Below are 12,228 nucleotides of genomic sequence, written 5' to 3' on the forward strand. Positions count from 1 at the left end.
CCCCAGAAAAAAGGGATGGGCCTATACCACCTGAAAGCTTCCTACACCTTCGGCTTTATGGAGCTTTATAGTGAGTTTCAGCTCATTGTTAAGCTGTCCGGCCCGCAACTTTACTGTTTAGGTTCACCCCCACCGCTCTCATAAAGTCCTTTTTCTGCCACAGAAGCCAGCTGTCTTCAGCAAAAAAAACAACCACCCAGACAGACACAGTTAGCTTCTAGGTGGTGAACATAGTGGAGCATTTAATAAAATAGAAATAAAATACCCAATAGAAAACAATAACGTTAACTACATTTATCGAGGAGGTAGGCCATTCTGATAGACATTTCCTGCCTGACAGAATAAGGTACCCTTCTTTTAATCCTCCTGTTACACTCACAGATACTAACATCCTTTATCCTTGGGGTCAATTTGACCCCAGCAATTTGAGCATCCAGAAAATGATTGTAATTAAATGATCACCCAATTTTGTGTGTCAGGTACTTTATGTCTTCTTTTTGACTACCTAAAAACCCCTTTAGATGAAACATAACCTAACTAGCTGCTGGTGGCAGCTTCATATTTAACGGAAAGATAGTAATCTAGTGTTAATCTATTCAAACTAACTCTTGGCAAGTAAGTATATAGGCAAGCATATAAGCGCATTTCCCAAAATGTTGAACTGAAGTTAAAATGCTGTCTCCTAAATCCCTATAGTACCTTGGTGCACTCTTCATATTAAAATTGTGTCCCAAACACACTGACACAAGACCCTGCGTAGCCTATATACTTCTGTATATAATTGTTAATAAATACACTGACATGACAGTTGGCCAGGCCATGCTACGTACGTCGCATTTCATGCACATGATGAATTATTAATACGATTTAAAGTGAGGGGACAAAATATGCAGACATTTCTGTTGGATTTGTTAAGATTTGTTTTGTTTTTGATGTTTGCTGAAACAGCAACAGATTTGACATTTTGTCACCTTACAGCTTCCCTTCAAAAACAAGAGAAGCACTCTGGGTAAGTAGGCAACATTCTGGGTACGTCGTTGCAAAGTGCGCAGGCTGAATATCACAATGTCTGCAAATTCAAACCTGCTGAGATGCCGTGTCACGTCATGACAAGTTGCACTTTCCAAGCAAGGTAAAATCTCTCCCACTAAATTCTGAATATAAACTTTTGAAAAGCTGCAATTAAAAAAAAAAAAAATAACAGTGGAAGGCAGAGATGAGTCTTTTTATGATGGAGGCATCTCCATATGACATGCGACCAGCAGTGTGTGCCATGAATAAATCATCCTGAACCGGGCAGAGAGTAAACACTTGTGTATCTTCACCTCAGATGCCTGGAGAGGCCTGTCAGACACAGTAGTTAACAAAGTCTACCTCCTCATCATCATGCAGACCGTGTTTCTGCAGATCCAAGTCAAAACCTGACACCATTACCCCACCACCATCTTCTCCTCCCCCCTCTACAACCCAGGAACTCACTCCGTTTCTCCGGAGTCGATTTAAAGTTAAAGTGAGGATGGTAGCAATGCTAATCTTTCCCCAGAGTCTCCGCTTCACTGAGTTGGATTTAAAGACTGCCTGGATTGTCTTTGTAAATTAGGCAACCGGAGCTATGGGATTAGCTGCCAATTTGTACCTGCTGTGGAGAGAAACTCATTGAGACCGCCATGATTTTATCTATTAACACAACGGCAAGCATGATCAGGCTCTTGATCAAGCTTTGGCTTGACTCAAACTCTGCATACATGGTGCTTAACCTACAGTAGTCTAATGTGAGTGATGATGGTAATGCATGAGAATAGACAAAGTGTACCATTTTTTTTTTAGAATATAGTTTTTATTTATAATTTATAATTGGCAGATACAAAAAAAACCTCTTGAACTGTATCCAAAGTGTGCAATAAATCACTGTTGATTTTTTTCCAAAAGAAAAATACAAAAAGACCATCTACTTTGGAAAGTTGACAACCAATGTAAACTGGAGTGAACTGGTAATTCTACAGAGGGTTTACTAATCGCTACTAATGCTCTTTTAACTGACTACAGATGTTAACAAATTGAAAATCTGCTTTGCTCTCCCAAGATGATAACCAAAGTCATTATGTGTACATACATCTACATTGGTGACATTCTATTTCCCCATTTTTAAATACAAGAAAGGCAATCATATCCATAAGCAGCACAAATGTGTATAACACATTAAAAAGAGAGTTTTTAAATTGTACCAAGATGTTCATGTGAGAGAGGGTAAACAAAAAGGGAAGGGGTGGCCATGTTGAAACATATTGTAAACGATCACCTTCACTCACGGAGATGCAAAAAAAAAAAAAAAAAAAGAAAAACAGTTGGAGCTTGTTAAGTGCTAAACAGCTGTTACTAATTCAAAATGCTTCAACAGTCTGAACAAGCATCACAACCTCTGGAATCAAACAATGAAGGCAAGAATGATTAATGATGAACTAAATAAGTATTTAGAAAACTCACAGCAGCAACACCATATAAAACTGGTTCCTGCTTGTCAAAACTGATGACAATTTGCAAATTAAAATGGAAATACAATTAAAAGAACATTGTATTAAAAACAGACTAACATTTTACGTTCACATTTTAACTCAAACACGCATACACCCCCCCACCCCCCCCAAAAAAAGAAGTAAAATTTACATCCACGTTCTTGCCATGATCCCATTCCTTGACAGCCCATGAGCATTAGCAGGCTTTGATATGACGCTGGTGCCTTACCCTTTATATCCCACAGATATCACAAAAACAAAACAATCTTGTTTTAACCTAAACAGTTATATGAACACATAAGGACAAATGTGTGACTTTATTTATTTATTTTTAAACGCCATCTGAAGGACAACTCTAGGCAGGGGAGGATCCAAGCACGTCAGAGAATATTCAAGTGCAAAAATGTGACAATGTAGTTTTTTTTATGATTCTCATGCTTTCTGAAACGGGCCTGCAGGCAGATAAAATGGATACCTCAAACAAGCGTACATTCCTTTTGTACAGCCCCATGCCCCAGATGGCAAATGTCACAAAATAAACTCACGTAAGGATTCTAAAAAGAAAAATACATGTCTTGTACAGAATGTCCAGCCAATGTTTGTGACAGAAAAAAACATCCCTCTACACAGCCAAACACACAACCTAGATCCTTCATTCCTATACAACTCAAAGCTTTAAAATGCTAAGTCTTTAAACATGCAACACCATTCAAAATTCCTATCTAATTTCCGCTGTGCTAGATTCATGGCAACTTCCTCAGACACCGACATTTCCAGCTAACTAAAACTAGAACTATGCACTAACGACCTACCAAAGATGTCCGAGAGACCATTTTCCAAATACTTTTAAAAAGGACAGTGATGTCAAAAAAGATGCTCATTCATAATGTGAAAACAATTCCCTGTCAAAGTATCCATATAAAGCACTTATGTAGCATACTGTGTGCTCTTCCCTTTACTCTGGCACAAACAGCCAAGTAGAGACAATCTGTGGGGTAGTGCAGCTCTGTGGGGACAATGTGAATAAGCAATGGCAAAAATCATATGTTTTTTTATGTCCTTGAAACCCATACGACACTAATGATACCATGCAGCTGTGATGGAACTTTTGTCGTATGCTGAAACCATGGCATCACTTCAAGATGGCTAGGAAAACTTAACCCTGGCTTTCCCACATCCTTTTACCTAAGCTCACACCATTTCTGGGATTCTTTTGATCTGGATCCAGCACATTGCTGACATTAAGAGACTTAGAAACAACCATCACTACATACAGATTCAGGTCAATTGACTAGAGGTCTGTTTTCAGTTGTAGGTTAACTCAGGGCAATGCAATTGTGCATTAAACAGGCTTTTACTCAGAGTTGCACTTAAAGAACACAGCCAAGCTCTTTCACCCTTTTACAGTGACATCCTCTCTCATTTAGAGTAACTCTACAGTGCCCGTTATCGACTGTCTTAAAGCCTTTACTACATGCAGATTCAAGCATTACAGATAGAGACAAAGCTGTTAGGCCTGAGCTGCGGTGCAGTTTTTGTAACATTCCTAATGCAATTTTTTATTTTTCTATTTAATGGTAACATTTCGAAAAAGGTTCATACATCAACTTGATGCTGTTTCTACAAACAGCACATTCAAATCCAGCATTGTCAGTACCTTTAGGCTTGCACATTATTTATTGGCTACATGCAGCCATACAATTTAAAGTTACTTTCTCTGAACAAACTGATAAACCCCTCTCAGACTGGCACATTTTAGACATCTTTTGCAACAAAATGTTGTGGACCTGGTAAACCCTTGTGACTCTGAGTGTGATTTATAAGATTTTATATGTTGTTTTTTTTTATTGATATGGTGCCGTGGTTAGTGTTAGAACTAGACAAATGCAAAAATAAAGCCTGCACCAGTCTAAGAATATAAATGTATTTGTAGTATGTCAGCTGTAACATGCCATGACAGAGTCAGATAATACCTGAGGAAGAAACTGCATCCACGGGATAAGTTTTTTAAGTTTGTAAATTAGCAAAAATCTGGTTAACATGAAATAGGTTGGCCATCATCACTTACTATACAATGAAGCTTTGCTGTTTGACTAATTGCATAGTATGGATGCAGATGTTCTAATTCTCCATCGTGTCATGCTGACAAGGTTGGTAACATTGAAGGGTAACAAAAAAGCAAAAGATGATCCAAATTGGTCAGTTTGCGGAAAGCTTAACATTTGATTTAAAAACTTCGATGTAGCAATACTTTTACATATTTGAAATGTACAATTTGGTGGAAATAAATTAAAAGGATTTTTAACTTTAGAGTGGAATTTTGTTTTTCCTACAGGCCCATCCTTAGAGCAGATAGCAATTCTTTGAAAATCTGCTCTACTTGCACAGCTGGATGTTACATCCCAATGCATGTCTAATGTCTGCACTTAGTGTAATCAACTTGGCTATACACCTCTTCTATATTTTGCAATAGATTATGTGCTGGCCTACGTTTCTGGAAGAAGAGCCTTCTAAAACCAGCAGAAAAAAACCCAGAACAGTGGAATGGAGGAGTCACCTGGACACAAATCAAGAGCCACCAGAACCAATCGTCGCAAAACTGTGGTTGTCTGTAAACCTTGTTTAAATCTCTTAACTGAACACAAAAGTGCAAATTGCTACCACTGTCCTATCTCTGTGTCCTCAGTAGTGCTTCTCCTGCAGATAATCTTTCATCTTGTTAGGCAAGGGCAGTTTCTGGATCAGGTCTATCCTTGTGTACTGTCTAATGACAAAGCGACAGAGATACTGCAGGGAGCGCACTTGCATAAACCGAGATACTGGGTTGGTTAGTCTGACGGGGTAGGTTGCAGACCCTGGTAAGCGAGACCTGGAGTAGCAAAAAGCTCCATTCTCCGAGTCTCTGATAGAGTGTTCGATTAAGTCAACGATGGATGTGTGTCCCTCCACATCAGGCTGCTCATAGAAGCTAAAGCGTCCATTGGAGTGTTCAATGCGGGTGTGGAGGGTTTTGCCCTGGGACCTGAAACTCAGGCTGAGCAGGTACCTGTCATCTGAGCTGTCTCTGACCAGGAATGAGCCATCAGCCAAGTTGACCAGCTTTTCCTCGGCCTCCCAGCGTGTGATGGGGCCCCAGTACCAGCCCTGCCTCGCCAGCTTCTTCAGCTCCTCTGTCAGACTGGTGACGATCATGGGGCCACTGCTCTGGACCGAGTCGTACACCCGACTGACCCCAGGAGCTGAATTTGGGTCAAAGTTGAGGTGGTGTCTAACCCTCTCAGCTACCTGGCTGTCTGAAGAGCTGAACCCTGAAAAAGTCCTTGGAATAAGTGCATTACTTATCATGGGCGGTAGGAGTGGAGAGAGGGGAGGTGGGACCTCTACTCTAGAGCTTTGGAGCACCACACCAGCGGAACCAATGAGAAGACTATTAACTGAGGTTTCCATAAAGAGATCCGGAGGCATCCCACTAACCAGTTCATGTTCGTCCTGTCCCTGGTCTGTGTGGAGGGACCTGTTGTCAGCTTCAGTCACCACCTCCATAGGAGAGGAGCTGTCCAGGCAGAAGGAGTGGGACCCTTCTGGGTACATTCCCTCATCTAAAGGCATCGTGTACTGGATGTAGTCCTGGGGAGTCAATCCCAGCACCACAGGCACGTCATTTTCATCAATATTTAGATGCAACTCCCCATTTTGTGGCTGCTGGAAATTCTTTAAGGATTCTGCTTGGTCCTGAAAGAGCCCTTCCATTTGGAAATCGTGAAAATCTTTCCGGACACCATTTAAGTTGGGACTTGGGCTGGGAGAGTGAACCATGGCTTTAACTTTTACCTCCATCTTGATACACGCCTCATCAGAGTTTACTGAGCGCAGGGGCCATGGTGAGGGGCTATAATGGTGACTCCGTAGGGATGCAGATCTGAGGGGTCTCTGGGCTTTCACCTCGTTGAAGCTGACGGGCACAGAAGAGGATGAGAAGGTGTCATCATCATCCACTGAGCCGATGGCAGAGGAGCTGCCTTTCACTTTCACCTTCTGCTTGGCAGACAGTCTCCTCTTTAGCGATCCCATCAGGCCCTCGCTCTTTGAGCGGCCCTTATTCGGGCCTCCTTTGTCCTCTTCACCACCGAGGTCACAGCCAGAAAGCTCTTTGGTGTAGCAGCCCCCAAAAAGTGACTCTTCCTTAGAAAACTCTGTAGTCAGCGAGGGCTGTTGGAGCATGACAAAGTCACCCTCCTCTTTGCCTGACTTTATGCTGAGGGACTTGCGGATGGTCTTAAGGCTTATCTTCTTCATTCTGATGGGCCCTCCAAAGTGGGGGCATGGGTTGGCTCTCCTGGTATCCTGATGAAAGTACTATCCACAGTGTCCTCCCATCAGGCCGCACCAAACAAGTCATGCATACAGGGGAGCCATTAAACCCTGCAGAAAGAAAAACACAAGATTATAGATATTATAATTGTTTGTTCCAAAAAATACTTCTTGAGCAGTCCCCGAGTATTTGGACAGGGATTTTCTTTGTATTCACTCTGTGAAGGCTGCAACTTTCATTAATAATAAAACAATTTCTCAAATAATTTGATCTATAAAATGTCAAAACAAAATGAAAAAACTAAAATTATAATTTCCTGAAGCCCAATGTAATGTTATCAACTGTCTTGTTTTCTCAGACCAACAGTCAAAAAAATAAAGACATTCTGTTTATCATCACATAAGACGAGATAAAGCATCAAATCTAGCATTTTTGCTTAAAGATGAACAAAAATATTACTCGCTTTTTAACAGATTATTTTTCTGTTGACCAAGTTATCGTCTCAGCTCTAAACTCTGTACTCCCAGTACAATGGATTTGAAATAAAACAATGACTACAAGTGCTGACTTTCAGGTTTAATGGGGATGGGTTTTCACATTCATACTGGGTGAACAGTGTACAAAATCCCCCATTTTAAGTAGGATAGATTTAATTGGACAAATTACACAAAATCATTTTGTTTAATATCCGGTTGGAAATCCTTTGTTTTATTGACGGCTTGAAGTGTACGATCCACAAACATTAAAGGATGCTTGGTATTTTCCCTGGTCATGCACTGTTAAGCCTTGTGCTGTTGCCACCATTCTGCCTTAAAACATCTTGGTTGTCTGGCTGTGTGTTTAGGAGCACAGCCCTGCAGCATTGTTGACTATGGATCATACAATAGGGGCTAGACTTGGTACACTGCTGCCCCAATATGAACACCTTCCAACAGCCTTACAACTGAAAGCCAACACTTAATAAACACAGTAAATATTTCATTTTAAATCCAATGTGCTAGTCTGTAAATATGTCCAAATATTCACCGACCACACCATATTATAATCAGGATTTTATGAAATGAATAACAATCATTGCCTTGTCATCTGTCAAATGAAAGCTGTGACAGTTCTGGCAAACCAGGATTGAAACAGTATCTAGAGACATGTGCCACTTAGAGCACCTAAATAAAGTTGCTTGATAATCAAGACAGCTGCAATCTGATTACTCACCATTATGTGCAGGAAAATGGTGACTCAGTTGGATGGGTCAAGTTCCACTTCCACCACCTTTCATTTGATGCTGTGAAAAACAAAGCCAGCTTATTTGAAAAGGTTCTACACCTTTAAATTACACTTGATTTTATGATCGAATATTGCACAATATATGTACCTATATAATCACCTAACATAAACAGTGTGTATAAATAAAGTCAACGTTAGCAAGATTTGTCCTGACCTGGTAAGGCCTACGGACACAACAGCATGCCTTTAGCTTAGCTACGGGTGTTAGTTTGTGACTTTAATGACAATATTCTGAAACTGTCTGCAAAAACTACGATTTAATTAGTACACTTTCACGTAAATATTAAGACCATAAGAAACAAAATAAAGTTGTTCGATATCGCTTGCCAATTTAACAGATGTTGGCTTGCTTGTATGCTAACATCAAATAGCTAACAGCCAGTTAACCAGTTTGTTAGCACGTCTACTTTCAAAGTAAAACTGTTATCTTTAAACATTAAAAATATACATGCACATTACATTGTCTCTTACCCGGTCACTTCAGCTTCTCTCAATATGCAAAAAAAAAAACCCAGAGGTGTTGGCATCTGTGTTGTACAACACGTTCATGAAGGTTCGCTCCTTCACGGTTGTTAATGTTAGCTTACTACCTAAATCAATCAGCTAGCTTTGTTAACGTTTACTGTCGAAAACATCAGCGTTACCTTCCCTTTAGTCAGCTTCTGCGCCCAAATGAAAGTATAAAGCGTTTATATCGCCGGATGTTCTTCTCTAAACGTGCGGGTTTACATTTCCGATTAGAATGACACAATTAGCTAGGTGGCCTGTTTCTGTCTAGGTTGGCTAACACTTTGTAGCTCACGGCCTCTTCCTTTCTTCCTTTGTTGCCTGTTGAATTGTGGGAGCAGATTCAGATGCAGCGAATCTGACGCACAGCAGCTACAGCAAGTTTTTACATCCCAGAGGCAGAGACAACCCAAACACTGAGAAATCATGTGGATATTGTCACTAAATAAATGGAGAAAATAAAACAACAAAATGGACAGATAAATAGAGTTTATTCTGTGGGCTGCAAATAAATAAAAAACATGGATTAGGATTTAACCAAAAAACAGATGACACGCTTCTAATGTTATCATTTGGATACATTTGTGTTTGGAATAATGTTTTGTACTTAATAGTTTTAGGTTATAAAGAGGATTTTTAATCAGATCACCTAAATCACAACTTTTTGGGCAGTGAAGTTAAACTCATCCGTCCCTAAATAACTCACCACTGAATGCTATTGTTGTGCAAGGAAGTACAAGGAAGTGGTTGTGCATGGCAGCTCCCAGGTATGAAGCAAGGTGTTGCAAAAACCATGCATGCTCTGAACCTCTGTTGAAAAAGGATGTTGAGTTAAGAAATAAATGAGACATAAAGACATATGGTCCAAGTTATTTGGACTTTTCACGAGGAGACCACATCATGGGTAGACATTGGTGGCATGTCTAATAAAATGTCTAATTTATTTTTCAATTGTCCTAAATCCCTAATATGTAATCGACTAGTTTTTCATCATCTTGAATGTTTTTTTGTGGCTAAGTGTGACACTGAAAACATAGATATTTTCAATATGCATTCATTCAATATTTTGTTTGTATTGTTGTTCTGTATAGTCGTCAATCTGTGCACATACAGCAACTGCATGACAATACTCAACAGTAGCCTATGTCAGAATTAAACCTAATGGATGAAACATTTTTGTTGTTGTAGGTTTAGGTTATAGCAAATAATTTAGGGTTTGCTTGCTTGCTATTTACACTACAGATCAAATACAGTACATAACTTTTCCACAGTACAATAATCAGGAGTCCATTTTCCACTACAGATATTACATTACTGCAGAAATATCAACCACTACACTTGTTTTCCCTGAAGCTGTGCTAGCCTTTATGCAGTAAGGTCTTTCTAATTTGTATTCCAGAAACATCAAGATGATTCTCCAAGTATTTTCAAGTATTTGATATGACAACTAAAACTTGAGCTCTGAAATGATACATTGGTTGCCTAATTAGTGTCAGTATTGTTTTAAAGTAGATTGTGTTTACCACTGCCAGGCTAATTTGGTCCATATACTGAACATTACATTGTTTTTCCACACTGTCAAGTGTATGGCAGTCCTTCCCCAACCTGCTTAGGGCAGCTGTGCGCAGACAGGCTCTATGCAAAGACTCTAATTACCAGGCCCTATTAGGGTTGATCAGGCTGCCTTCACTTGATGTGTTGGCACAGGAGGGGAGGGCTGGTGTGGGGGGAGGAAGGAGGGGTGGCAGCTCTTAGATATAGCACCAAGGACACTGGGAAGCAAGGATGCAGTGTTTTTACAAGCTAAATTAGATCTGACAAACAAACTTTAGTCTGTTGATATTTGTTGCCAGAAAGGAAAAACAAGAATGATTCAGCTGTGGGCATAACCCAAGACTATCATGGCAGGATAAACAGATCAAATAGTTACTAATAGCAGGCTGTTTATTTACATGAATTAAATGGTAATAGTTTGATGGGAATTGAGTATCTGCATGATGTTGTCAAACACCACATGCAGAGCACAATATATGAGGGCCTCTGCAACACCTCTCTCTCTCTCTCTCTCTCCCTCTCTCTCTCTCTCTCTCTCTCTCTCTCTCTCTCTCTCTTAAGATCAATATTTCCAAAAGAATTAGAATTGATGTATAAGCACGACTCAAAACACTGAATCTCAAGTCAAGAAGGAACATTGCACACATAGAGTAAAGGCCACACTGTTTAATGAGATACCTCCACATGTGGGGAAGCTCCTCGCTTTTCATCTTAATTTCAAATCAACGCTGTATCAGCCATAAATTATTTGCACAATATGTCTGTGCCTGCTTCGGTTTGACTCAGTTCTTTGACTTGACTCCTTTGCTGATAGGGGGATTACAGGGGCCTCTTGGTGCCCACGTTCACATCCTCAACACTTGCAGTGGAGCGGAAGACGGGTACAGCAGGCATGTCAGACAGTGACAAGGCCAGTGGGACCACTTGGGTTTTGTTTCAGGGATGACTGTGGAATACCATAGGAAGAGTGCGACTCAAAATACAGTCTGAGCATGTATGGGAAGTATGATGACCACACCTCTGCCTTATTTATTTTATTGTGTCTATGTGATTTCAGTAGATCAATTTTTTCATTTTACTCATTTTAGTGTTGCAGTATTTTAAAATCAATAAGTTGACTGCATTGATTACTGTTACACCCGCTGCATCCATATGCAATGTAATGACTCAGCCATAGAGGCTAGAGCTCAGTCCAAATGGCTGCCTGGTTAAAACAATAAATTAATTGCCTATATGCTTGCTTATGTTCTTCGGGTCTGTTATAACGTCACCCTTGATGTCACATTATTAACTGTGGAAGTAACTCCTTGTATTTTGTCGCCATGTGGGGTGTTGAATTTTGGACAACTACAATAATGATATGATTCATTAGCTGATTTGACATTGATTTATGCATGAAATGCTTATAAGGGCAACAACCAATCCTTTTACCCAGCAGCTCTTGTGAAACATTTGGTGAAAGCCTTACTTGTACATGGCTTTACTTCAGGTTCCTCGCATTTCAATTTACAGTCACTTGCATGTATGAAAGTTATAAGCGGGTCAGAAAAGGGAGAGGGTTATGTATTTTTTTCTTTTGGCTGAAGGGTTGATTACTTTTTTCATGCAGTCCCTACTTTGGTGATGTTTTAAGCGTGTCTTTGGAAAAGCTATACATTTATACTACTTGTACAGCTATATACAGTATGTAGTCTCTACCAGAAAGCAGTGCTCCATAATGTCTGTCCAGGACAGGTTGGCCAATATGGTCAGGCACATGATGACTCATGATCAGCTTTAACCTTGTTGAGGGTCCAGAGACTGAGATGCTTCGAGAGTAAATCTGGCTTCAATGTATTTAAATTGGCATGAGTTCTACTCAGAGATCAGGCTTACATTCATGAACTGCCTGAGGTGGTTTCTGGCATATGAGTAATTTAGCCTGAGGTGAAATAAAAGAGAGACTTTGCGTATGATTTACAATGTTATAAATCCTTGAATTGCTTTTGAAAACACAGGCAATTAAAGATTGAAAGTACAAAACACAAAATGATTCCTTCAAACTAAATATACAGCTTA

At 39.9% G+C, this 12,228-nt stretch overlaps 1 protein-coding gene across 1 annotated transcript; it reads right to left on the reverse strand.

Annotated features, from left to right (window-relative positions):
* Positions 1-2,930: 2,930 nt before the first annotated feature.
* LOC116037944 (suppressor of cytokine signaling 6) lies at positions 2,931-8,982 on the reverse strand. Its single transcript, XM_031282076.2, has 3 exons — positions 8,581-8,982; positions 8,038-8,107; positions 2,931-6,935 (listed from the first exon to the last, which is right to left on the reverse strand). Exon 3 carries the CDS (start codon positions 6,807-6,809, stop codon positions 5,196-5,198), a length of 1,614 nt encoding a protein of 537 aa, XP_031137936.1. The 5' UTR covers positions 6,810-6,935; positions 8,038-8,107; positions 8,581-8,982; the 3' UTR covers positions 2,931-5,195.
* Positions 8,983-12,228: the final 3,246 nt, after the last annotated feature.

The sequence above is a fragment of the Sander lucioperca genome, chromosome 1 (assembly GCF_008315115.2).
Source record: "Sander lucioperca isolate FBNREF2018 chromosome 1, SLUC_FBN_1.2, whole genome shotgun sequence".
Taxonomy (NCBI): Eukaryota; Metazoa; Chordata; class Actinopteri; order Perciformes; family Percidae; genus Sander; species Sander lucioperca.